Source organism: Pipra filicauda, unplaced genomic scaffold (assembly GCF_003945595.2).
Source record: "Pipra filicauda isolate LSUMZ 115617 unplaced genomic scaffold, ASM394559v2 scaffold56_size3634133_pilon, whole genome shotgun sequence".
In the NCBI taxonomy this organism is placed as follows: domain Eukaryota; kingdom Metazoa; phylum Chordata; class Aves; order Passeriformes; family Pipridae; genus Pipra; species Pipra filicauda.
The window spans coordinates 515,308-542,896 of NW_024104720.1; the positions used below are offsets into that span (position 1 = coordinate 515,308).

Here is a 27,589-nt window from a genome sequence, read left to right on the forward strand (position 1 = left end):
TATCCTTTTCCAGATCAGTCACTGTCTCTTGTTGTGGGTTCTCAGTGTATCTGGCTTACATGCATTTCTGTGAAATCTTCCTATGGGAGAGAAAACTGTACAGTTCAGTATCCTCACTAAGAGTGAGATTATTGTTGTCTTTCCTCCCCCTTCTGGATTTCTCTTCTGTACAGATATAGGCAAAATGAGCAAAGGCCAGCTTTTTTCTTGTCCTTCTCTCAGCAGGCCTCTCAGTTGGCCTCTCTCAGCAGGCCAACTCTTTTGTAGCAGTGTATGACTTCTTTTCCTCAGGTAGTATGTTCATCTGCAAAGCAGACTACAGCACCTTCATATACTGGAGGCCATGGCCAAAAAAACTGCTGTTTTTCCTCTGGAAAATCCCACTCTGGAAAAAGAACTATTCATTTATTGACTACCCTTTTCCCACCTTTTTCTCTTGGTCATAGTGTGGTAAGTCCTCGCAAATGAATTGGATGTTCTGGTTCATAAGGAGATATCTTCAGGAGCAATGTGTTACAATCAGAAAGATGTTTATCTGCTGACAAACATGATATGCAATAGTAGCAGAGTGGTCATATTTTCGACTGTGTTAATTTTCAGGAAATTCGAATTGCTGGCTTTCCCATTTTTTCCTGTTGTAGGTAACAATGATGGAACATATACCCAGTTTAATGAATACCATCTGTATGATTTACTGTACATCATCCTACTACAACACATCAGAGTGCATGACGTCTCTTTTTCTTAAAATCACGAATCAAATGATTAACACATGCAAGATGTATCTATGTGAAGGTGTTTCAAAAATCTGGGATCTGGACAGGTGATAGAACTTAATTTCATCTTCTTTTTTTGACACTAGAAGTAAAATTACAGATTAGTCATCAAAATTATTAATAGGTAAATTTAAGTTGCCCTTTGTCCTCCTACCAGGCACTGATTCCCATGTTGACTGTAAGCTTGTAACTACTAATTTGGTGTAGAATTAAGTACTCTGCAAGAACAAATTTACTATGTGTTGTGAAAAAAACCTGTTATTGAAAACCATGTAATGTATACTTGTATATATTGTCCCCATGGACAAAACACACTTAAGAACTGTGAGCTAATGTTCTTCATTAAAAAGCTACAAGGACAGACTGACAAACTTCCACCTAAGATTTATATTTTGCTGTTAGTGGACAGGAAAGTCAGTTTGAGGAAGGGGGCAATATATATCAGGACCAGAATCACAACTCAGTTGTACTCTGGAGCAAGGTATGTGGGTGATAAGATGGGACTCAGACTTGTATTTTCTGAGTATTCTGGGGAGAATGCTGTATGTGGAGTATAAATGGTGCTAATGAAGCATCTTAAATTAAAAAAGCTAGATTTACTGTAATTTTGCTAGTTAGACATACCTAAGACTAGTTTTTTTCTTCTTTTCTATTGTTCTTAGTACAGCTGTTAGTATAACAGTAGTCTATGGTTTTCAGTAAATGTTAGGCACTATACAGAAAATGAACCAAAAGTTTGCTCCAAGGAGCTTGCAATCTAAAACGTAAGCAGAGCTTGCAATCTGAAATGTAGGAATTGAATAGTGAAACGGTGGGAAGAAAGAGGGATGGAGAAAAAGCAGCAATCATGCAGTGTTGGTCAGCTGGACTGACAGTGTTTTCAGCACAGTTGTTGATGACCTTGAATTTTTTGTAGGCATCACTACCAGGAGAAATAAAGGCAGCATTTCAAAGAAGGGATGAGTTAGCTGCTCTATGGCTACTTGTCCAAGTGCTTCATTCAGCATAAATTGAAGCACAGAGGTGTTTGTATGAAAGTTATCCATTGGGTGGTGAATGCTGATGTCACTGGCAGAACAAATGTATCTGAAGGATGAGTGTATAAGATGTAACTAAGTTCTTCCTGGTGTATCTTTTCAAAGAAACAAAGCTTTCCTCAAGCTTACTGTAGTCCGGAAAAATACTTTCACAGACTCCTTAGAAAAATACCAAAGAAACAAGCGAAGGAAAACCTATCAGCAATATTCAATGCAGAAGATGAGAAATGACCAAACTGCAGGCATTCAATAGCCAGCATTAAGCTGGTATAAATCCTTTCTGAACTATGCTGTGGACTATGTGGTTTGATGACAACATAACCTAAACTAAAAATATCTGATCTAGATAACAGATTTAAGCCAAAAACTTGTCATGTAAAGATCATACTTTGAATGTTTTCCACATAATGTATAATTTTGTGTTTTTATTTTGCAAAGTTGCATATCTGACTGAAATGTTTTATTTTTTTTAATATTCTTTTGAAGACACCCTTAGGATGATTCTCTGTCTTCTGTGCTTTCTTCCTCAGGCAAGAATTGCTAAAAAGGATACAACAATGCATTTCCCTCAAAGAACAGTACCAAACATCCTTTCAGAAAATTAGGAAAGAGCTAAAGGAAAATCCAAATGACAGGCAATTTGATTTCAGGTAAAAAATTCACTTTAATATGGAATCATATTGGTGTATACAATTTATAAATGAGGTGGCATATTATCTGCTGACTAACAGAAAGTCTAAATTCTCAATTAAAATCAAGTGTTTATTATAATCAGAACATGACCTTGCATAGACTTTTTCTATTCTATTCAGGAAGAATCTAGTGACAGGTTTTTGACAGTCTCTTGTTGATTCAAGAGCTGTCCAAGAGGACTTCAGGGGAATTTATGCATGTTTTAATTTAATACAAGTGGATATGTATGGTCTGAAATACCAACAAATTTGAGTCATGAATATAAGTAAAAACACTCTAAGGGAATTTAGTCAGCTTTGGGCTGGGTTGTCTATCACAATGCCAAGGAGAGTTTTACCTATATTGGTACTTAAAGCATGAGGCATTTCTTAGTGTTGTATGTTCACATTTTGATCTCCTGTAAATGTCTTACTTGAAAGAATAACTCCTGTGAAATGTGGTAAAGCTTTTAATTGACATATATAAGGATTAAACATTTTCTAGTTTATGTCCATTAGTTTAAAATGATTTTTACTTGGTTTGTAATTATTAGAGCACAAGGGTTTTTTGGTGTGAAACTTGATGGCAGTTCTGGTAGAATATATGTGGATTAAATAGAAAAAATCTGTTGCGAAGAGATTTGCATTACAATTCCTCTCTTGCTTTGTTGTTTTAGTGAAAACTATATATTTGGAAAATTTGATGCCTTCTGTAAACGTTTGGAGAAGATCTCACATATGAGCAATATTATGGAAAGCCTTTTAGAGCTCCATCATATAAAAATAGAAGGTATAGAAGAGATCACTACTCATTACCAGAGCATTGCTACAAATACCAAATCCAAAGAGTATGATGTTCTGGATCACAGAAAAAAAGAGGTACATATATTTGGCACTTGTGTGATAATCTCTCCCTTAACTCTGTGCTTCTCACTGGAGCTATGCAAAAAATGTTAAATATTGTAACAATGCATATATTATTTTGCTGTAACAATAATACTAATACTTTCATATCTTTTAACACAATTTAAAAGTGTTAGGGTAGATTTGGGTTTTATTTCAAATTTTTCTGTGTGACGGGTAATGCTACTAACAAGTTTTCCTAAACTTGATTGTTTTGAGATGCATAGTGAAAACTAATTCAGGCATGTCAACACATTAAATACAGTTTATCTACTTGTAAGAGTTCCTTAGTGTTGTTAAAAATACTTAGTGGAATAGTAATGGAGTATTATAGTGAAGTTAGTAAAGGCACATAGTTGCACATTTTAGATGGAGAAGAGAATCATATCACTCCCAGTGCTGAACAGAATGATAAAAACTAAAGTGGCTTTTCAAATGCTCATGTTTTAATACATTCTGTACATTCTGGAATTGAGCTGCCTTTTTTTTTTACCTATAGCCCGCTTATTTTGCAGGATTAATAGTCTAACAAAAGTAATTCTGGAAATGTGGACTTACTCTCCTGCCTTCCTGAACTATAGCTTTCAACTGTCATTGACTTTCCTTTAAATGTTTAAGTCTGAAGTACCTTTGGCTTTCTTCTAACTGGTTGATGGCTTGTGTTTCTCTGGCTTGTGTTGATGTGTCATGTTGGCCTGTGTTACTTGCTCTATGGCTCTTTTCTGAAAGACTGCATTTACTGCTAACTGGAATTTGGAGGTGTTAAAAAACAGTATGGCTTTACATGTAAATACACTGTGTTCCCAAGTGCTCTCTTTGAGAGGAAGTTTGCATTGAACTCTTTTTGTAGGCCATCAGTATTTAAGACTTTTAAGAAAAAAATGTTACAGGTGAATATCCAGATTACTTCTAGTTAGGAGCTGCAAAATTTGGTAATAACCTCCCTTAGTCTGTAAGGTGCTCTAGAGAGCCTGCGACTTTGCTCAGCTTTGGTGGGTTTCATACCTGGACAGTGAGCTGAGTGCTCTCCTGTGGCAGTACTGGGAGTAGCTAGTGAGTGTGTTCTGTTATCTCTGGTTAGATTATGAGATTTTCTCCTCCTGTTCGTGTTCCTCTGTGCTCCTTTGTGTTCATGAAGATGAGATTTCAATCATTTAACCTAACACTGCTTATATTTATTTGCTTTGCTTAGAATGTAAATACCTTCGTTGATGATGTTGTTCCTGTTCTTTTTAATTCAGTGCTGAACACGTGCACTGGGCAGATAAAGCAAATTCCCCAAAAGCTACAGGGAAAGGATTTTATACAGGGAAAGGCAGCACTATAGATGATTTTTTTTCTTTTGCTCTTATTCTAGTTTGAAAAAGATTACCTTGAATTTAAGAACCAAATTGCAGCATTGTATGAATCCATACAAGAATTTGTGGATTCGTGGTTTGAGAAGACTGTAAATGTAAGTGATGTTACAAATGCAAACCCCTTGTTCTGGTGCTTAGAAAGGCTGAGTACCCATAGCTCCTACTGAACTCCTTCATTGCTGCTGATGTTTTGTACTGTGCTGGTGGCTGAGATAATTTTGGAGGACATCAAACCTATTACAAATGTTCTAAAATTTGCTTGCAGAAGTTCTGGAAAATAATGTTCATTCTTACTTGGTGCCAGGCTTATGTTCCCTTTTTCCCCTATATTTTTAAGTTTATTTTTACAAATTTACATAGCATATTCTAAATTAATGAAATAGTTTATGAACAATGGCTTTCTGAACTGTTAACATCTTTGCAGTAAGTTCTCCATTTTCCTTTTTAGACTGAACAGATGCTGGTACTTCTGATGAAGCTTGAGCAAATAGGAGAAAATAATATTGATCTTAATGAGAAGTATACCATTGTCCTTCAGCAGTACAGCCAAGACTTGGAGTTTATTCAAGAACTCTACCAGAAGGAAAAGGAAAATCCACCTATACCACGTAATATACCACCAGTAAGAATGAAAGAAATGAGAGAGAAAAATTACTTTACTTCTTGACTGTTTTTAAGTTAATGAAAATATAATCTCCTATTTTCTGTGTTTTAGGTAACAGGGAAGATTATGTGGGCTCAGCAGTTATTCAGAAAAATTGACCATCCAATGACATTCCTTAAAAAGAAAACCACACTTTTGAAGGTTGGAAATTAGCAGAGGAGCCTTTATGCTAAGCTTTCAAGGATGTTATTTACAAACACATGATTTATTTTTATACTCCTGCACTCACTTTTCTAGAAGCTTGTATCCAAGCTCATCCAACAGGAGGGATAGGTGTTAGCATTTGCTCCAGGTTTTGAATTCCTTTTTGCAGCATTATTATTCTATGGCTCAAGACAGTGGCTTCCCTCGAAACACGAGGCTGATGACTCAGACCGGTGCTTCTGTCCCTTCTGGGATTTGACTCATGTTAATTGTGGTAGTAGCACTGTTGGCTGTGTACCTAAGCTTAGAGCCTTCTGTCTGATGTGCTCTGTCTTGAAGAGGGCCTCAAACACTAGCCACAGTTCATGAAAGAATATAATTTGTATATCTTTCTCAACGGGCCATCAATACCTTGTATAGGCCATGGTAACAGAGTTTGTCTAATGGGCAAGACTGGGAGGAAAAATCAGGAAAAGAGCTATACTTGTTAGAACAGTTGAATACTTTTTAATAATTGAATTCCTAAATATATTGCTATGTTCCTGTGTCCTACCTTGTCTCTAAAATAGCATAATTTAAAATTTTCTATTTCTGTTTCGTTTTCCTAGGACCGGAGAGAGAAAGCCTAGTGGAGGGACTTTCTCCTATGTTAAACTCATTAAATTGTTTAAGTGATGTATGCTTTTTATTTTTCCCATAAATTGCAGACACTGGAAATGAAAAAGGTTGTTAAGAACTACAATAAAATGGCTGCAGTTCTTTTGGAATTCGAACTTATTTATTATAGAGCTTGGTGTAGATTTGCTGACCAAGCTAGAAATGCTCTGTGTGCTTCCTTACTTGCCAGGCACCCAGAAACTAAGGTAAATATAATTTATTCTTTGTATTACTGTTACATGATTTAATATTACAAATACTACTTTAATAATATCATAGATAGGCAAGAAGGCATTAAAATAACCTTAACAGGGTTAAAAAATGAACAACTTGAATTGGAATATTGGAATATTTTTTCCTTGTTTCATCATGTCTCTTCTTCATAAGGCTTCTGCCTTATTCAGGGTATAACAGAGGCAGTAGCTAGGAAATACATATCTACTATTAACTTATCTACGTCTTTTAAGATATTGTTTCCTGGTTTATTTTCTGTGCTAACCAAAACTTTAGTCAAGGAAGGAAGTTTTTATTACGTCGTGGTCTTTTCTGTAGTGATCAATATCACTGTGTTGGATATATTGCAATAATTCATTAATTTGCTTTCAAAACTGATTGCTGAGACAGAAAATCTTACCATTCTTACTTCACAGGTTATTTTTTCTGCTGTAGTGCACAGAAATTATGATGCAAATGTGGCATTTTTTGTACTAATGATTCCATAATGGACAACTAGAACCTAGTTTTCAAATTTATTTAGCAACTTAATTACATTTAGTGCCCCCAAAAACATAGAGATTAACCTTCACAATATCTTCCCCTAGTTGGAGAAAGTGAGATAAAAAGGCAAATTAGCTTCCACAGAATGTAGCTGCAGAACTAGAATTAAACTTGGGAAGTCACTAGAGCCAAGTGTTTAAGGCACAGTGAAGGTGTCACAAGGAATTGAAATCAGAGTAAGATATTGGTTGATTAACACTGGGAAACCTGTATATTTGTCGAGGAGGTTGAGGATCTGCGTAGAAACATGGGTATCCATTTAAAAAATCTTCTTCAGTCATATACATCTTTTTATATGATCCAGTTATATCAGTTACTACATGTAACTACCAAACTGGTCTTATTTTCTATTTCTTTTTTTCCCCTTGTACTACTACATGAAGGAATTATTTGTAAACTTAGATCCAGTGCTCCTGGAAGTACTTTATGAGACAAAATACCTGAAAAAAATGCATTTTGAAGTTCCAGATGTTGTCCTTGTCTTGTGTGCAGGTGAAGAACAGATTAAAAGACGTCAAATGGAGTAAGTGAACACTTTTCAGATTTGTTTCTCATCTGCAAATCCCTACCTTTGAGTCGGTTGCATATGTTGCTTTTGATTTATTGTGATTTTTCTCTTTGATGGAGTTTAATTGAATTTTAATTGCTTTTCCCTGCATTTCCATATTAATACTGTTAAAATGCAGTTGTTCCTATTTACACACATATCTCATTACCAGAAATGCCTACATGTTTTTGTTTTGTTACTTCAGCAGCTGCTCTGTAAGTGCAGCTCCTAGGTACCTCTAAGGCATCTATGCACTGTAACATAGGGATTACACTCCAAAATATTACAGTTAACATCAAAAGCTTTTTTTTGTTGGAAATACAAGCTGGAATTTTCCACTTGATTACAGCACAACTCCAACATTTATATAGCTAATACATCACCTCACTTATAACATGCTCGCTCTCTCCTGTTGAATATCTAAAATCACTTTTGTTGATTTTAAATAATGTCTTTCTGTTTCTTCTAACAGTCCAAATCCCTGCTGCAAGAGTTGTTTTCATTCTCAGGGATCCTGATTGTTAATCACTAACTTTCTAAGCAAGGATGAGCAGTCTTTAAAAAGCAATGCTTTGTGAGGAGCATTTCTAAATAGAATTGGACAAAAAGGGACAAAGTTCAAAGAGTTTCATAAACACTTCAATTCAACCCCTCCTCCCTTTTTCTATTGTTAAAATTTTTAGTCTTTCACTCTTACAACGTGACATTTTTCAGTGATTTTCTGTGGAGTGTTTAAAGACAAACTAACCATGAATTTTTAATGTGCAAGGCAAACTCTGTGTTACAGACCTGCAAAAAGCAACAGCCCCAACTTTTCCCATCCAACAGGAAAAAAAAGTACAGAAAATGTTTGCAGTAAAAAGAGAAACCCAAATTTACCTTTGACTTAAAAAAAGACTTCAGACTTACTCCCCAAGCAAAGAAGAAATATTCAGAGGCTGTAGATTTTTAATTAACAACATCTGAAAAACAGTGCTGGGTATATTGCGAATGAGCTATCTCAGTATATGGTTTGTAACAATGTTGTCTACAGTCATGATTTTAATCTGGCATAGAACACAACTATTGCGGTTTCTTTGCAGCAGTTCTTGTAAGGAACCCATTATATATCTGACCTTTGAGTTATATTTGCTTCTAATTCTTGTTTATGCAGCTTCTTTGTGTATGTAGCTACATACACATGTATGTAGCTACATTTTCATGGAACTATACTGGTAAGCCTTTATTCAGAATTTGGCCTCTTTTTCTTTGGGATTTGGTATTCTTCGTGGTTTGGATCTAGGTTTCCCTATAAGCAGCATCATTTCATGCCATGTCTTGTGAGATAGGAAGAAGGAAACAAAAATGCCATGTTTTCAGTTTTCTGTTTCTTTTTCTTTTTTTTTAGTTATAATTAATTTTTCCTGGAAGAGAAATTCTCTAAGTTGATCACAGTCACTTTACTGGAGGCATTTATTTCTCCAGTCTGGTTCTGCTGTTGGTAAGGAGAAAGAGGCTTAGTTCGAGCTAGGAAGAGCTGGAAAGAGTTCTTGTTTTTAAGACGGGATCAGAACTTGCAAATCTTATTAAAAGAAAATGAGTCCAAACTTCTGTATGTTTCAAATATATAAGTAAAGCACATTATAAAGATGATCATGTCTTTCAGGCTCCAGAATCTGTTGATCAGTTACAAAGAATGTCTGAATGGGATTCCTGTTATGCTGAAACCACTGATGAAGCCATTTATAGGACAAGTTGAGGATGCCCTGACTCCGGGCCTGACGCAGCTGTCATGGACTTCTTTGAACATCAATAAATGTATGTAGCAGGAGAGGAAGTGGTGAATTGTTGATAGTGTTAGGTACCTGAATTCTGTTTTTATTTCTCTGGGAAAAATATGTTTGTGGACTGATCACTTCAGGTAGATAATTTTAGCCCAACTGCTACAAGAATGTGAGATGAGAGAATGGCTGTGGGTATTTTAATAATATCTCTTATCTTTTCTATAAAAAAAAATCTTCATAACTTATGCCAAACATCCCAGAAGTGACATGTCTGAAATCAAGGTTGGAGATTTCTGCCCAAATCGTAATTTTTTTCCAAGAAAACATTTTTTGTTTTGCTCAATGCCTATATTGAGCTTTTTCCACACAGCCAATAAGATACAACATTATCACTATCAAATACTACATAAAATTGATTAACTGTTGTAAAAGTGTCATTGAAATGGGCATATGTAAAACCATCAGCAAGACTTTTATATTGCAGTTTTGTGAGAAAACAATAACTCATGCTTGTAAATCAGTTTTCAGTTGAAGTTGATTGATGTTAGGCTTTCACTTGTTTTCTTCAAAATGAAAAGCAACAAGATAAACAGGAACAGATATGGCCTAAATCTGAAAGTGAAATGGGCACAGGTTTGTGCAGCTGTTCATTTGTGACTCTGCCATGTGGCACTGGTGCACAGGGCTCTGACCTGTGCTTAAGGCAGGGCTGGTCAGCTTCAAGCTTTACTTGACTGTTGCCTGACCAGAGCACAAAAACCCAATGGCAAGTGGTTTTTATATTTGTTTTTTAACTCTAAAGTGAGGTTTTGTCCTTGGTTTGCATAGTTTAGTAACACATCAAAAGGAAGTTCTTTACAATATTATTTATTTTTTTATTCATTTAGATACTCACTGCCATATGTTAAGTATCTGAATAGCTATAATTCAGGTTGTAATGGTTCTTTGTTTCACCATTTGTCCTAGTGGAAACTGGTCCTTTTTTTAACAAGTTAGGGGTTATGTAGCAAGAGTATCTGGGCTGTTTCCTGCTGCTACATCTAAAAGGGAATTCTTTTCTTGAGTGTACGCACCATCTATTTTTGAAGATGTGCAATGTGTAACATGCCCAAATGTATGTTGGACGCTTACAGAGTAGCAATTCATTCAGTGTACAAAATAACTGCCTACTGCCAGCAGTGTGCAGAACTCACGGTGCATGAGCTTGAAATTTCATCCAGAAGTATGGGGGCTCATAATTGCCTTCTAGACTAAAACTGAGGAGATAAGGCAAACAAATGGATTTAGGATTACTTCATTTATATATATAAAAAAACTAGGGCATTTGTTGGATTATTTGTCAATTTTAGTCAATAAAAAAGACAAGCTCCATCATTAACTTCTTAATAGTAATAAATGAGGTTTTCCACTTAAAGCATCAGTAGTTGGACACCATTCTCACACTGCTGTGCCTTAGATGCCATAGTGATTTCTTTCTACATACAGTAGAAATATATATATATGGTGCTATATGGTAATAAAAGAGACAAAGGGTGTCAGGTGACATATTTCTTTCTATTTTGTAGTGAAAGTATGAAAGGGAAAGAATTTTTCCAGTCTATTCAGAAACAATTGTTTCTACCTTTAGCTTAATAAACACATCTGTTAAAGCATTTAGTTTATCTCTTTCCAAAATAAGTTAGGTCATTCCTATGAAAGAAGAAATCTAGTGGTTTAACAAGGTTGCATTCTTGCCTGGGGTAATTTTAGCAATTTAATTTATAAGTTAATTACAATTTTAAAAGTACCACATTTTGCTGTGTGTGTATGTATGTAGGAGGACCAAAATAATTTTGGACACTGGTATTCTTTCTGTTTTACATTAAATTTTGTTGATCCTTTTCACTACAAGGTTAATACCAAAAAGAAGAGATAGTTTGAAGGACATTGTTCTACTTGTTATAAAATGGTATAATTTAAAGATTCAAAAGTAGAGCAAGTCCATCATGTTTCTGTTTCAGGCCTTTATTGCATATTTCTTTGCCATTAAATCTTCATTTTATTGTAATACCTGGAGGGATGGGGGTGGGGGTGGGAAGGGGAGATGAGATCTGTCTTTTGCATTATTTGTTTTCATTTTGTTTTCCTTGCTTAGTTATTCAGAATGTTTATAGTACCCTGAGGGAGTTGGACTATGTAGTCAAAGAAGCGGCTGATACCCTGGAATGCAGAATTGAAAGAATTCTGGAGGACATGTCGAACACTGCTCTGATAATTTTGCCAGAAGATAAACCTATAGATGCGATCTCTTTCCTGGAACAGATAGAAAAGCTTGCTATCTCTTCTTCTTGCAAACTGTCTCAGTAGGTTTATTAATTGCACAGATTTGAAGGCCATTTTTCTGAGGGTTTATTTACGTATTACTTTTCTATGCATACAAACTTCTCTTTTAAAATGTTATTATAACAGAGTTTTAGTTTAAAGCAAAATTATATTCTTAGAATGTAAGGGAGAAACTCCAAAGTATCTTGGACACAGCAATTGTGAAATAGCATCTGTAGTGTTTAGCATTTCTTCTTATGGCATTCAGTAGCAAAAAAAAATGAAGACAGATAAGACTTGAAATCTCATTCACGTGTTAATTGCTTTGAAATTTCTCCACATGTTAATTGCTTGTTTCTTAATGCTTCTTCTTTTATTTTACTAATTCTGATTTCACAGATTATCTTACTGCATCATCATGATAAGCCTGTTTTATTAACTATTGCTGGAAAAAGCTTTTTTTTAATTATTATGAAGTCCAGTTGAATCAGATGTAAGAGAGACTGACAGAGTCTGACAAATGGGTTTCTTGTTAGTCTGCATATTTTAATATCTTAAAATCTCCATATGCCCTAGCAATAGGAACAAACTGAAAAGCATCAAAAGGGCATTTCCTTGCACATAATATTCTTCACAGTGCAATGAAACTGGAGATGTGTGCCTTACATTTGATTTCCTGTGAGTGACTGTAAGGTTGTTTTTGTAGACAGAGTCAGCAAGTGGAATGCTCTGTGTATGAACTTGTAGATAATCTTAAGCACAGGCTGAAAGCAGATGCCGGAAGAACTCTGGAGGTAAGACCTCTACAGTGTAAAAAGTAACCTTTTATAACCTAGTCAGATATTTGATATTTCATTTATATGCTGGGTAATATGATTGTTTTGCTAAGAATTTCCCTTTCACTCCTCAGGATTCGTATGCCTGTACACATCTTGACATCAAACAGAAAACACGCTGCCAAGAATGCCTGTCCTGTGCTTACTATAATCTAGTGGGACAGCTTTGTCAGAAGAATACTGACTCTTTGGTCAGATGTGAGTCTGTCTTTTTCAGATATGTTTAATTTTTTTAACAAAACTTTGAGATTTTTCCCCCAAAACTTATTGTGGTAAAAAAAAATAACTCCGCTTAAATATTAAATTTTTTTTAGGCATGAAGATTTCTTTAGAGTCCTTAAGACATCGATTGCATGTTATTGACTCTAGGTATCAGATGACTAAGGTTGTAGAGACACAGAGGGTTCCTTTGTTCAAAGCTGAAATTCAACTGGCTTTTCCAAATGTTGTCTTGAGACCAAGTCTTGAAGATATTCAGGTAACAAAATAGTTGCACATCTCAGTCATTTGTGATAGAACATGTATAAATGCATTGTTTTAAAGCAATATTTACAAGTTTAATCTGGTATAAGAACTAAAAGGAAGAGGGAAAGATAAAAAGTCACTTGAGTTCATGACAACACTGGATGCTAAGCACACGAAGCCAGGGATCATGTTTGTTATGCAGGCCATTAGAAGGAACTGTTTTCCTAAAAGCTCAGTAACTCAGTAATTTACAAACCTCTACTTAGAGGCAAACACTTCAAAATGAATACAAAAATAAAAATGAATGCCATTAATGCAACCTGATTGATTTCCTAGTCTCCTCAAACTTTTTCAGAATATAAAATCAGTTTAAAGTGTGATTTATAAGTCAGCATTCAGAAGTAGTAAAATGTAAAGAAAAATATTACCTGCCTGAAACCCTAAACTGTGAAAAAATTTGAACACTCTTTTAAACTTATACTAATTCAGCAAAATTCTTACACATATACTTGCAATGTCCAGTGATGTCTGAAATTATTCAGAGTTCTTCATGGTGTTGATTTGTGGACTTTTCATTTAGCATGGTGACTGTCAAAATCAGTATTTGAATTATTTCTCAGATTTCATTTGCAGCCTTCATGGTGTTGTCGGTAAGAAATCAACCACAAAGTGTGATTTTAAAATGCCAGAGATAGAAGAAATTATACAATAATTTATATAGCTGCCTGTAGAGATTATAGACTATACCATCACAAACTCAGACAAATGTATCCAGACATTCTGACGTGAATGTGAAAACTATTATTAATAATAAATAACTATGTTTATAACCAGTTTAAGGGGAAATAGTACTATAAGTTATGATCTCCAGTGATTCATGATTACTGTTCGTAAAGGTCTCTTATGTTCTTATTTGAGAACCACATAAACTTGGAAGGACTGTGATAAAACTTTATGGAGTACTCTTTCCCCTTACAAAATGTATTTTGAGTGATCCTACTTCATGCTTATTAGACTATTTCCTGTAAAGATAGAGGTATATTTTTTCAATTCTGGTGTCATAATATCTCCTAGTGCTCAAGGGGAATGTTTTGCCTTTTCAGAGTGCTGTAAACAAAGCAGTAAATACCATATTATCAATAGCCAAAGATATTCCCTTGTGGAAATTTGCTTACTTACATCATAAACAGCAGCAGGTGAGCATTTTATTTTGATTATTTAAAAAATTTAGTATTTTAATTAACATTTCTTAAGATTATATTCTCTACCAATACTTGACTTGTTACCTGGTAGATATTCCTGATTTTTAATCTCTATACCAAGACATTAAATATAAGAGTGATAATTCATAAGCCTTATGTTTGGTGGTTTCTAAAATTAAAATCAAAAGTTGATTAAAAAAATATTTTAAGTATACTGTTCAAGTATGATGATGATAGCATAGAACCATTATCTATGTGTACTACCAGCTGAATATAAATTATCAGTCTTCCCAGGCAAAAATTATATTTTAAGTTAAACTTTCAGCCTGCATATGGTACCTATAATGCTACAGTAATTATTTTTATATAAATATTTTAGCTGGCGTCAAAATTAGCACTAAAACCTTGGAAAGGTCTGAGGTCTCGATAGAAACGGAAATTTATTGAAGTACAAAAATGAACAGTAATGGTAATCATATGGCCTTAATTGTCTCATATGGTAATGCAATATACATCTATGTAGATCTGCGCTAAGAATTATGTTTGTAAAAATATTTTCCTGTTTTGTCCACCTGACATGAAAAATGGATCAGCTCATTTCAATGGAAAAAAACATTCAAGTCCTCCAAATAAATAAATAAATAAATAAATAAATAAATAAATAAATAAATAAATAAATGACCTAGGAGAGAGTGGACTGAACTCAGTTTTATCCAGCAGAATTGTTTACTTATTTCCAAACAGCCAACCCTCCACTGCCTCCAAGACTTTTTAAGAATGGGTATAGATTATAATTCTACAGTGAAGAAAGCAGGAATGGGTATAGACTGTAATTCTACACTAAAGAAAGCAGGAAGACGTACGAGTTGTGCAGAAGGAGAAAACAACACAACTGTACTTGTATAAGGCACATATTTGACTGATGTAATTCAGAGATGATTAATATAGAGCTCTGCATGACAATTTTTTATGAAATGAACATTAACACTAGAACTATAGTTCTGTAAAAATCCAAGCTAAGAACAGGGAGTCTCCCTGTGGCTGGTATATCTGCACTTTCTGTCAGTTCCTAGAAGTACTTCATTATTGGTTCCTAGAAGTAGTTCATTATTGGGCATGCCATAATTTAAAAAAAACAAAACCCCAAAAAACTAGTGGACATATGTTTTTTCTTGTTTAATTTATGCCAGGTTGAACAAGCTGCTGCTGTAGAGCTAGGTGATGAGAGCAAACTCACCAGGATGGTGGCACTGAAACCTTTAGACAAGCAGATCCTCGAACATAAGGATGTAAACAAAGTGGTGATCCAACTAAGTACTATTATTTTATCTCTTAAAACTGAAGCATTGGATCTTCTGAACAGCTTTTCTGAATTTTCAAACATCTGGAACAAGGTTAAATACATATTTAATATAATGTTGCTATGTTGTGAAATCTAGATAAATTAAAAAAAATGTTATTGGTCGTGTAAAGAATTGCTCGGTAGGATGCATTGGTTTCATGGTAGCATTCATGTACCTGTAATTCCTCTTCTGCTCTTGTGTTGACCAGAACTTGCAAATCTTTATCAATTAAACCATCTAAGCAAGAAAGCAGAAGAACAAAAAAAAAAATGTTGGAGCATAAACAAGCTTATGCTTCATATGCTTATACATCTTTCTCACAGCATCTTGTCTGCAGATGTTATAGAAAAGAACAATTTAGCAGAATCTCTGAGAAATTACAGACTACAAAGCTATTCCTGAATATTCAACTGACTAGTTCTTCTCAAGTAATCACTGCTGAAAGATATTTTTCTGTTTCTTCACACACATACACACACAAAGATAAAGTAAATCTAGGAAATCTTTCACTAATAAGGATTCCAAAGCTGAAGTGAATTTAGGCTGGTGGTGGACTTATCTTCATTAGGAAATGGGTCCAGTCACATAATGGTAAAGCTCCAGGGAGTGTTTTGGCAGGAGACCCTTGATGAAATAAAGCCTTGTATACATTCTGACTAGTGAAATTCAACTCTGTGTGGATGGACAACTACTGGTCTTACCTATCAAAGGTGCTTTAGTCAGGCTGAGAAACAAGCAATTAAAACAGTAGTAATCTTATCTTTGTAACAGCTTACTATTTTTAACTTCCCCTTTCTAAATCAACTCATAATTGACCATGTTCCCACAGCTGACTCCTTTCTCCAGGCTGAGATAGGGCATTTTCACCTCTTCATGGCTTCTGAGGTTCCAAATCTTAATGCTTAGTTACCTCCATATTTTGAGATATTGTTTGAGCTAGCCACATGTTGATAGCATGTCATTTCATCCAGACAAGGCATATTCAGATTGGATGATGCAGTAGCATGATGTTTCTTTTTCACTAAAATCTTCTAAAGTAGTCAGTTAATCTACTCCTTGAAGTTAAAATTCCTCAGAGGTTGGCTCTGTTCCCCCTGTCTTTGTAATCTCTTTGGGACCACTGGAAACTGTCACTGGTAACTCATTGGCCAGAGAAGTGCAAGCAGATTCTCATGGACCTCACAGTGCAGACTGTAGAGGAAATTCACTGAGCTGGGTAAAGATCACTTGTCTGTAACTGAACTGAGAATCTAGCACATTTCTTGAGCTGGTGACACTGATGTTCTCAGCTCTGCAGAAACTGGCCTACCTTATGAAAAGAAAAGATGCTCAGTGCTCTATTGCCTCTGAACCACCTTCAACAGGCTAAATGCTCTCTCTTCCCTTAGATCCATCCTTCCCTGCCAAGCTGTGATTTCTTCAAATGGCCAGGCCATCTGTAGCTAGAAACTGCAGTTAAATATGCTGGTTTGGGAAGACTGAAGATGGCTGAGTGCAATTGCTCCCATTTAAATACCTGTTAGAGGATGCGAACTGCCTTTGGGGAGTTGCAGGCAGAAGGGACACCGGAAAGGAAATATTTCCAGCAAAGTTTTAGCAGCTACATTGTAAATTTTGTAGTTATATTTGTATGGATTAGGGATATCCTGACCCATGTCAGTTTTGGAGTTAGATAGATTTCAAGTTCTATAAAGCATACTGTACAAAGAGTGAGAGTCAGGAAAAGCAGTTCAAGTAAAATAATTTGTGCTTATAATAATTAATGCTTATATCTTCAGTTCTTTTAGAGAGGGAACATTTGTATTTGCACAGTGCATCAGGCAGCTGAGCACCCTGTAGGTTATTGTAATACCAATGCTAAATAAACTTCTCTTATGTAGGATCCAGAGGAAAAAGTGAAGGAATTTATGGATACTAAACCAACAATGGCTGAATTTCAAACTCAAATCAGATACTTTTCTGTAAGTATGTTATCTTTAATAAAAATGAACTGTTCAGTTAAATTTTTGTGAAATTAAAGGCTGAACAGTTGTGTTTATCTTAGCAATTAGAAATGCAAATCAGAGAACTGCCTGATCACTGTGCACTGCAATCAGTGGATATTGCAACAGAGTCATTGAAAATAGCTTTAATTCAGGAATGCCGCTCAAGACAAAGAACATTTGGATTAACTTTGACTAAAAAGTCTGCCACAGACATGGATGAAATTTATTCATTCATTGAAAATGTTAGCAAGAGGTTAAGCAGACCCATCCATGACCTTGACGATGTACGGGGAGCAATGGAAGCACTAAAGGAAATCCGAGAGAATGAGATTAAAATTGACATGACAGTTGGACCTATAGAAGAATCTTATTCTGTGCTTCATAAACACAATCTGATCTTTCAAGATGGAAATACAGAAAGAGTTGATGGATTGGCCTATGCCTGGAAGAACCTAAACTCACAGGTGTCGTAGCTGTATTATTTCTCAAATCATTATTGTGAGCCCTCTTAATGTTGAAATTTTAGAACAAACCTATTTTCCTAATTAAATTTTTTGTGCTTTGTTTCCTGCATCTTTTGTGCCTGATTTTTCTCTTTGTCTGCATATAGGCACAACAGGTTGAGGACTTGCTGCTGAAGGTACAGCCAGACATGAAAACAGATTTACTGAGAGGTGTTCAAAAATTCCAGATTGATACTGCAGAATTTTATAAAGACTATAGTGAAAAGTAGGTAACCTGTGGTGCAATACAATTATACTTCATTAGCGATTGTTTGAAAATGGCGTATCTAAAGGGCTTCAGAAAATAAGCACAGCACAGCCTCACTGTATATATGACACCTGATAAAAGACCTGATTTCAGATTAATGTAGGATAGACACACAGTCTTACTGTCACAGATTCATTACCATGATTTCAAAGCTGAAGTCAGTAAAATTCCGTAGGAGTAAATAGGTTGGGAAAAAAAGTAAATCAAATTCTCAATCCAGATCCAAATTTAAAGTTTTTTCAGGAGTCTAAACTCAACAAAGCACTTCAGCAAATATTTAATATTAAGTATTTAAGTAATGCCTTCAATGTGACTAGAGATTCCAGTTGTAGGTATTTCTTAATTTACTGAGTCTTAGTCTTATTTTTAAACTTACTTTGGCTCTTTTGAAAATTTTAATTGTGGGATATTTGTGGTTCACTGGACACTCCTACAGTAGCAACAAAATAGGAAAGACAGGATTTGGCTTGCTGTGGTTATAGGTTAATGGTTCTAGGACAGTATATTCACAGTGTGTGGCTTTTGGCAATGAAGTTTATGTCAGCAGCTGACCCTGGGCACTCACTGCACACCAATAGCCTGTGAGCAGTGTGAAGCAACTTTATGTATGGCCTCTCCAGGCTGCTGCCTTGATGTTATGAACAGAATTCAGTTCACACATAGAGCATACACTCCTGGATGGCCTTGAAGAGTATCTGCTCTTCTCCTGGGTCAGGTGCTTTTGCATTAATGGTCCAAAAGGTAACCAGGTTCCTGGCTTCAACCTTCCCTTCACCAGGAGTGGAAGTTCTTGCAGGCACACTAGCAGTACGTTTGAGCAAAAGCTTTAAGACTCCAGCTATAGAAACAAGGTGAAATTTGCACCTCAAAGCGATCTATTGGAGTGCTAAGTTGGTAATGTGGATACATGCATACATAGTGCTGCCTGCAGGTCTACTCTCAGAGTTGTCCAGAGGAATTAGTGGAAATACCCTATGGCTGAAACCAGCTGTAGGGATCCTGAGAGCATCCCCTACTCCTTAAGGTTGGCCTGGGCTCAGGACCAACTAAGAGCTAGTGCCTCAGAGAGCTTCCCTCTTCCTTTGGTGACAGAGGACTCCCATGCAGCTCTGCAGGGCTGAACTCCCTGGGATCTGCTTTTGAGACTTCACTGCTTGGCCCCTGACCTACAGCTCCAGCTCTGCCATAATCGTGCCTGTGCCCAGCCATGGACCCTACTGAACTGAACATGGATCCCACTGCACAGACCCACTTCTCAGGCTGACCACTGAACAGCCTGGAACCCACTGGACTGTGTCTCATCCTAGCTACCTTCACTAGACCTGCTCCCAACCCTGACTTACTGACTCACCTTCCCTGCTTGATCTTCATGCTGTGTAATTATTGTGGACTTGTTTAAAGGTCTGGACTATCATTTGAACCTGACTACCATACCCAGACCTGCCCTGCTCTTCCTGCTGAGGTACTAGGGGATCAGGCCTTGGCTGCCTCTGCTGACTGTGTTATTGCTTTCATCTGCCAGTTCCATTTTCCTTCCCAAGCAGCCAGCCTGCTCTGCTCTGTCATCCCCATCTGCCTGAATTTCTTTCTGGAAATAACCATAGCACAACAGAGGGTGGCATACTTAGAGTTCTCATCCCAAAGGATTATGATATAGCCAAAAAGTGGTCCCAGGAGTGAAATCTGGGGATTGCACCCAGTCCTACAGCTGAGATGTGCTCATTAGGGAAAATAATATTTTTTCTCTTATCTTTCTGACTACTTAATCATAGTTCTAGTACCAGCTACCAGAATTTTCACTCGTAAATTATATATCTGCTATCTTTCCCTTTTTACAATATAGATTAAAATAATTATTAAAATATATTTTACAGAATAAACAGAAAATAACAAAAAGCAAACATCTGTAAACTATTTTAGCTGTTCGTAATATATATGGTAACCCAGATGAATTTTATTATTAGAAAATAAATTGGACTTTCTTTCAAGGACTACTCAGTATGTAATTTTGGTACACTGAATGTATGTGGCATTTTTTCTTTTAGTGTCTTTTGTAAAAAATTCTAGAAAAAATGGTAGAAAATATTAAATACTATTCAGTAATTATGTTCTGTGTTCTGTTGTGCTGCTTTCTGGTTGATACTTGTGCTGAATTTGCTTTGGTTTTTACAGGGGCCCCAGCAAGGAGAATATTCCTCCCCATGAAGCAAGTGACAGATTACAAATCTTTCAAGCCAAATTTGATGAACTATGGAGGAAATATATATCTCTCTCTACTGGGGAAGAATTATTTGGTCTTCCTATTACAGGTAGTTTCTCAGGGGATAAGGATACCTGTTCCGAAGACATTAAATTTTTCTTGTGGCTCTTGCTAAATGCATTCAGTGCTGGATTCATTGTAGAAAAACTCCTTGCAGTAAATTATTATGAAAAACAGCTGTGTGAAACTGGCTTTCAGTCTGCACATACATAAACATCAGGTGGAAAAATATTGCATCTCAGGGTCCAGATGCTCAGCTCTCTTGCTTTTTCTGTTCAGAGCTAAGCACATCTCCTGTCAGTATTCTGCCCTGTACAAATTTGGGAAACATTGCCAAAGAACTCAAATTGTTGCTGCTCCAGTTACATAATGAATTCCCTTGGGCTGTGCAACTGATCTGTAATATCCTTATGTCTCGTAGTCAGACACAGTTCCTTTGGAAGACTATGGTGTGAACTGAAGTTAGAGCAGAATACAGGATAAGCACTTTAATTTGTGCATACTAAATTAAGCATACTTTCGTGTCTGAGGGCATATGAAATAATCACAATATATTTAACTAGGAATTCCATTAAAGATGTCAGTTTTAAATGCTTTTATTGTCCAATATATTCTAGATTTTTATTTTGAAATAAATCCCCATCCCCAACCTCTGCTTCTTTAGTAAATAGTGTAAATTGAGATAGGGGATGTTTTAGTTCTTGTCTAAAACTACATTGCATTCCTTTGCCATTTCATCTACATTTTCAACATTGTCTCCCTCACAGTGCTAGGTGCAGCATCTCAGTTATAAGATTCCATCTACTGTTAGAGAAGAATATTTATTAAAAAGCAGCAATCTAAACAATTACTGTGCATCAAAATCTGATGTCTTCACATAATGTAACTGGAAAAGTTTTTCTTACTAGACACCATCTAAAAAACTGCAAGTCAGATTTCATACATTTATTAAGTACCATTTTTAGAAATACATGGATTTTTATGTTCATGAATACATTTGTACCCAATTAACACTCACAAATTTCTGATTTTAAAATTTGAAACAGAGTATCCTGAACTACACAAAATTAAACGTGAACTTTCATTACTTCAGAAACTTTACAGTCTTTATAATACAGTTACTGCTAGTATTGATGGATACAATGAAATGCTTTGGAATGATTTAAATATAGAAAAAATTAACAATGAACTTCTGGATTTTCAAAACAAGTAAGTTGGTTTTTTGCTAAAGTGCATACAATTTTTATTTCTCAGCTCTGTGTGTTCATTAGCTCATGAAAATTGCTCTACACTGTGGTGCAGTATGCAGCTAGAATGTGACCTTACTCAGCTAGTCTGTGAGTCACTTTAGGCTTTTTGGGGTATACTGACGTGGTAGGTCGCAGCTTACTTAATAAATAAGGTGCATAAACCTGTGACAAGGTGGTTGTAAGTATAAATAACTTTCATAGCTGATTTTCATATAATACTTTATCAGTGATTCAGTTTACAACTTGTTAGTCCATGATGTTAGACAGAATTCCGAAGCTACTGTCTACTTCTGCACATTTGTCTGAATTATCATTGTTCTTTCAAGAAGGGTAGGTAGCCACACTAAATTCTGAGGGTTTATTTATGACGTTGGAGAGAAATAATGTTTTCCACATTAAATGCAAAATAACTTCTAGTTGAAACCATGCTTTGCTGAAGTCAGAGAAATTTTTCTGCTCTGTTGGTAAAGATGCACCTCTTGCAGACCCAGACACGCATTCTCCAGTGTGACCTCAGAGGGGCTTCACTTACATTTTGGTATTATTCAAGAGACTGAGATCAAATCTGTGTTTTTCATCTCATCCTAAATCTTTGAAAAACATAGGAAAGGTTACTTATGCTCAGGGGTTTTGGTCATATGGTTTTTTGATCTTACCATCATTTTAGCGGGGTCCATTTCGGTACACTGAAGGGGGCAGGTGGAGATTTTCTTCTTTTTCTGGAAAAACTGACTGAACTGCCTTCTAGTCATTAATTTGGAAAAAACTCTAAAACCTCTTTTTAAAAATAATACTAGAAATTAATGTATATGAAACATATATACTTCTGCATTTGGACAATGTAAGTCTTGATCTCATTTCAGTAGAATTCTGGAATCTACCTTGTGATTTTTTTCTATAGTTAGCTTATATTTTACAGGTTGGTAGGACTCACTTTATGCTTCCTTCTTCAGAACTCTGAAGGAAACCATTGCATGGTGATAGTTGTGAGTTATGTGTTTCTCTTTGTACTTCATGTGAGACTCTTTTTTTTTCTCTCAGTTGTCAAGCTGTTTTGAAGCAAGGTGACTACCAATAGACAGTAAATGCTTTTTTTGTAATAAAAGTCTAACCTAGTACTATCCTTCCTTTGGCAACTTGCTGGCATTATTGCAATAAGCTATTATCTTCAAAGCTGGAGAAATTTAAACGGTGTACAGGGAGTACACAGAAATAGCTAAGATGGTATGCTGTGTTATGAAAGAAGCAGGAATACTGGAAATGCAATAAGTACTTCAGCCTAATTGTAAAGATACATGTAGCACTTTACTGTAGTTTTTTCTACTCCTTTAAAAATATTAATATAATAGAAAACCTAGAATCATGAAAAGAAGAATAAAAAAAAATAACTGTAGGTGAAAATAAATCCTATTAGAAAGCAATAAAAAGGAGAAATATTTAGAGAAAATGCTGTGGTAGAGAGCATTATAGAAGTTTATAATAACATCTAGAGGGAAGTTTCCCTTTATATTTTACTGTAATACAGTGTAAAGAGAATGTCCAGTAAATTTAAGAAGGAAATTTAAACCTGATCAGTGGAATAGTTTTTTACCTTAATATGCAGGTAATAGAATTTGCTGTTAGAAAATACTACTGCGACTAAGACAAAGGAAAAAGTTATTAGTATTAAAAAAATGCCATTTTCATTACCAAACTGAGAGATTCCATTTCCAATAGCCATCCAAAGACAAAATTTATTAGAACATTACTTGCTGTGCCTCAGGATAGAAGTAGCAAGGAACTGCCTCTTAAAGCCTTATCAATACAAGGCAGAGTATAATTTCCCATTCTGCAATGCTTTTCTCTAGCCTGTTTAGTACTATCTATTGTTGGATTCAGGATGAAAGACCATAAAAATTGTTGTAGTGCCTGACAGTATGCATATGCTCATGTACCTCTTACTAGCAAGCAGTGAAGAATTTGCATGTGCTCCAGCATTGTGTGACAGATCTGCCTGATTTTGAACTGTGAAAAATTGGGAATTTCTTTGAAGGATTTTTTCATTATGACTTGGTTTTATGCAGCTTTTAGTTTCTGCAATTGAGCGGTAAGAGAACTGCTGCCAGTCTTTGGTCCGTAGCTTTGGCAGATGAAAATTGGCATGACTTGTTAAAAGCAAGAGTAGCTGTGACAATTCACAGTACACGAGGTTCTTAACTTTCAGTTTCTTCTTAAATTGTGCATAAAGATTTTCTTTAATTATCTTTTGTACAAACTCGATGTAAAATAGGACTTGTTTGATTGAAATAGAAGTATTTTTCTGTTTGCAAGCAGACTAGTTTTAGTTTAGGATATACTTTATTTTACTTGAAAAATATATTTTGTTTAATCATTTTACCTTTTTACACAATCAGGTGCATTTTCAATTTTTTAATAAAACAATGACACTGCAAAAACTTAAGTTCAAACATGGGTTGCACATCAAATTAACTTCCTATAGTTCAAACTGAAGTAGAAACCAAACCATTCCAGTGTGATCTGTACTGTCTTTAGCAGTGTTTCATGCCTGCAGCCACAAGCAATCCAGCTTGCAACTGGATTTATGTTTACAGTCTACTGGTCCACTGGTTGAAAAATGACAATATATTGTACTATTAAATGGTAGATTTTATTTATTGAGAATAAAATATTTCTTCTTTCTTTTTGTGCTTTTTAAAGAATCCGAAAGTTACCAAAAGCATTGAAGGAATGGCAAGCTTTTCAAGACCTAAAAAAAAAAATTGATGACTTCACAGAGAGCTGTCCTTTGCTTGAAATGATGACAAACAAAGTATGTTCGGCATAATAATTTGGAGATAAGATTTACTTGAAACACTCCACTGAAGTGGAGTCATATATGACCATAAGATGCTTTCCCTAATTCTTTTTTATAGATAAAAGCAGCTATACTATGACAAAAATCTAGTTAGTCTTAGTTACAGAAAAGTAAAACAAAAGACTTAATAATGTGATTACAAGAACTGTTAATGCTTTCAGTGGAGTGGAAATCAAAACTCTTGTATTTGCTAAACAGATAGAGTGTGAAAGTATGTGATCATTCTAGTCCTAAAAATAATACAATTTTTAAAAAATCATCCCTATGGACTTTTCTAGGCAATGTTGTCACGACACTGGGAAAGAATTGAACAAGTAACTGGGCATCACTTTGATGTTGACTCTGAAAGTTTCTCTTTGAAAAACGTAATGGATGCCCCATTATTAAAATATAAAGAAGACATTGAGGTACATGTACTCTTCTGGTGGTTTTTTGTTTGTTTGGTTTTTGTTTTTAAAATTAATAACTTGTGATTTGGGAGTCTGTGCTTTTGAAATCCTGTTTCTACTCAGCTTTGTAACATTAAAAAAAATTGTTTTGGTTGAAGAATTCCTTTGAAAAAATGGAGCCTTGTAGTTGGTAGTAGCACTGATGGTTAGTTTATTTCCTTTTTATTGTGGAGAAGGCTTAAATGGATAGATGGTATTACACTAATCCTTCCACAGAAGGACTTCTATTGTTTTAAGGATAGTGTGACTCTGTCATGCTTCTGATTTAGGATCTGCCTACTTTTATTTTTTTTTTCCCTTTAAATGTCTTATCAGAGAGAAAAAATAGTTGATGTAAGACTGATCCTGTTAAGTGCTGAAAATCCTTGGAACACAGGAGAAGTGGAGGATATAGGATTAAAGGAGAATGAGGTTCTTTTGTATTTCAAAAGTGACTCTTCACAAGAGCACAGAGAGACGAGAAGGCTTACGTAGTGTGCACAAGCTACAAAGCTCGTCTCCTCCATTTTAGGGACAACAGTTATCTGGCAAGTCCATTAGCATCGTGCTTGTTACCTTTTACCAGAACAAAGCATAGCTAAAAATAAAGAAGTAAAACCCCAACAGTTTCTAACTTCAGCTCTCTTGTCACTTAGCTATATATGTGGTCCCTCCAGAGTAGTGACCTGTTTTGTCTTGATCCACAAAGGAACATATTTAAGACAAAAACATGAAATAAAACCTCTGCTGTACCCAATTTCTAGACAAGAATTGTGAAAGGTTCAGAGTTCCAGTTTTACACTTCAGGAAACACTTTGAACCTACAATAGAATCCAATATACTCCTGAACCTGCATTTGGGGTCCAGTCTGAATAGCTGGTCCTTTTCTCTTTGATGCAATAACCATTTTTATGACAGTCCTGTCCTCACTGTCAAGAAGTAGTAGACAGTTATGTTGTCCATCTACATTCTATTCTTGGACTATTTATTGTCTTGATTGGTAATGTGTATTTTCCTTAAATCCCTCAGTTGGTTTATTTGATTTCAAATTTTAATACATACAGAGAGGCAAATTCTGCCTGCAGATTCATTGACTCAGTGAATTTTGTGTGTTCAAGGTGCCAGTACTAGTGAAGATGGAGCATAGCCCATAAAATGTACCTGTTACAAGTAATACTAGAATATAGTCTTGTTTGTAGTTTCATAACTTTGAGTGTTTTGATGCATATTTTCATTAATAAGAACTTACACTGAAGTTTGGATCTAGCCAATAAATTTTAATAGTCTTTATAGCTGTGCTTTGTGTTAGTCTTATAGGAATGTAATTTACTATTTTAATTTTACACAGGATATCTGCATCAGTGCTGTTAAAGAAAAGGATATTGAAGCAAAATTGAAACATGTCATCAGCGAATGGAGTACCCATGCTTTCACTTTTGGCCAATTCAAAACTCGGGGAGAACTCCTTCTGAAAGGATCAGATATATCAGAGAAAATAGCTTTGGTGGAAGACAGCCTCATGATACTAGGGTCGCTCATGAGCAACAGGTACAAAATTTAATAAATGCACATACTGTGTAAATCTAATCAACCCCCAAAGTAAACAATGATCATTTTATGTTATTTTTTTCCCTTTAACTCATGTTCATACAGATATAATGCACCATTTAAGTCCACGATACAACAGTGGGTTCAGAAGTTGACCAATACTGCAGAGATAATTGAAAACTGGCTTACTGTACAAAACCTCTGGATTTACCTTGAAGCTGTGTTTGTTGGTGGAGACATTGCAAAACAACTACCTCAGGTATACCGATTAATGATAACAATATGTTGTACCAAGGGATTGCCACATCACAGAGTTGCCAGTACATATAATGCATATAAGCTTTGTGAGCTGTGCATAGGCAGTTCAGAAGAAGCTTTGCCAAACTGGGATCTTTCTGGTTTAACTGCTTAGAACTTGGTCAAACCTACAGAAACAGGGTTGTTTGTAATTCAAGCTCAAATGTTCCTCTCAGCTTGCAGTATGAGTGAATCATATGATAGTACAGGGTTCAGAATTACTTAAGGGTACAAAATGGATGTATCGCTTTTGCCGTATGTCTCTGTGTGCCCATATTTATAGGCTGAAAGTTATGTTATTATTACATAATAATAACATAGGACAAATATACTGTATGAATTCTGTACTCTCTAGGACTCAGTTTAACAAAGTCCCACAGAGAGATGCTACAAGGCTTGGGAGCTGCATGTGTGCTAATCTGTGTGAACTGTTTCAATCTCTTCAAGAGGCTGAATTACGACCTTCCATGATAGCAACTGCAAGAGAGTTAAGGAATGATCTGGCTTCCTGCAAGAGAGAAATAGCAGAAGAAATCATCCTTTTTCTTAAGTCTCTTAATGAGGGGTTTTCATAAAATTTTAACACACCACAGTTCAATCAACTGGATCAATTAAGTTCTGTAACTTAACAGAACAATGATTATTGGGTAATTACTAGATATTAATTTATTTTAGGCCACATATAATTAAAGGATTACAATTTCCCAAATTAACATAAATTTTTGTAAGATAAATAAAGCTTTCTTAACTGT

The 27,589-nt window shown here is 35.4% G+C and overlaps 1 protein-coding gene across 5 annotated transcripts in view; it reads left to right on the forward strand.

The window, feature by feature from the left end:
• LOC113998190 (dynein heavy chain 5, axonemal-like) overlaps positions 1-27,589 on the forward strand; it is a 155,203-nt gene that overhangs the window by 16,560 nt on the left and 111,054 nt on the right. For 4 of the 5 annotated variants that reach the window (XM_027740667.2, XM_027740693.2, XM_027740713.2 and 1 more), the window contains exons 13-36: positions 642-823; positions 2,344-2,463; positions 3,162-3,363; positions 4,745-4,840; positions 5,194-5,367; positions 5,461-5,550; positions 6,261-6,416; positions 7,371-7,510; positions 9,180-9,331; positions 11,432-11,639; positions 12,305-12,392; positions 12,509-12,632; positions 12,749-12,912; positions 14,003-14,095; positions 15,292-15,495; positions 17,325-17,405; positions 17,489-17,893; positions 18,040-18,158; positions 20,373-20,509; positions 21,507-21,669; positions 24,408-24,519; positions 24,843-24,971; positions 26,341-26,540; positions 26,646-26,799. In XM_027740667.2, the coding sequence (XP_027596468.2) occupies positions 642-823; positions 2,344-2,463; positions 3,162-3,363; positions 4,745-4,840; positions 5,194-5,367; positions 5,461-5,550; positions 6,261-6,416; positions 7,371-7,510; positions 9,180-9,331; positions 11,432-11,639; positions 12,305-12,392; positions 12,509-12,632; positions 12,749-12,912; positions 14,003-14,095; positions 15,292-15,495; positions 17,325-17,405; positions 17,489-17,893; positions 18,040-18,158; positions 20,373-20,509; positions 21,507-21,669; positions 24,408-24,519; positions 24,843-24,971; positions 26,341-26,540; positions 26,646-26,799 (3,693 nt within the window). The remainder of the gene's footprint in view (positions 1-641; positions 824-2,343; positions 2,464-3,161; positions 3,364-4,744; positions 4,841-5,193; positions 5,368-5,460; positions 5,551-6,260; positions 6,417-7,370; positions 7,511-9,179; positions 9,332-11,431; positions 11,640-12,304; positions 12,393-12,508; positions 12,633-12,748; positions 12,913-14,002; positions 14,096-15,291; positions 15,496-17,324; positions 17,406-17,488; positions 17,894-18,039; positions 18,159-20,372; positions 20,510-21,506; positions 21,670-24,407; positions 24,520-24,842; positions 24,972-26,340; positions 26,541-26,645; positions 26,800-27,589) is intronic. The other variant, XM_027740695.2, reaches the window with a different exon arrangement.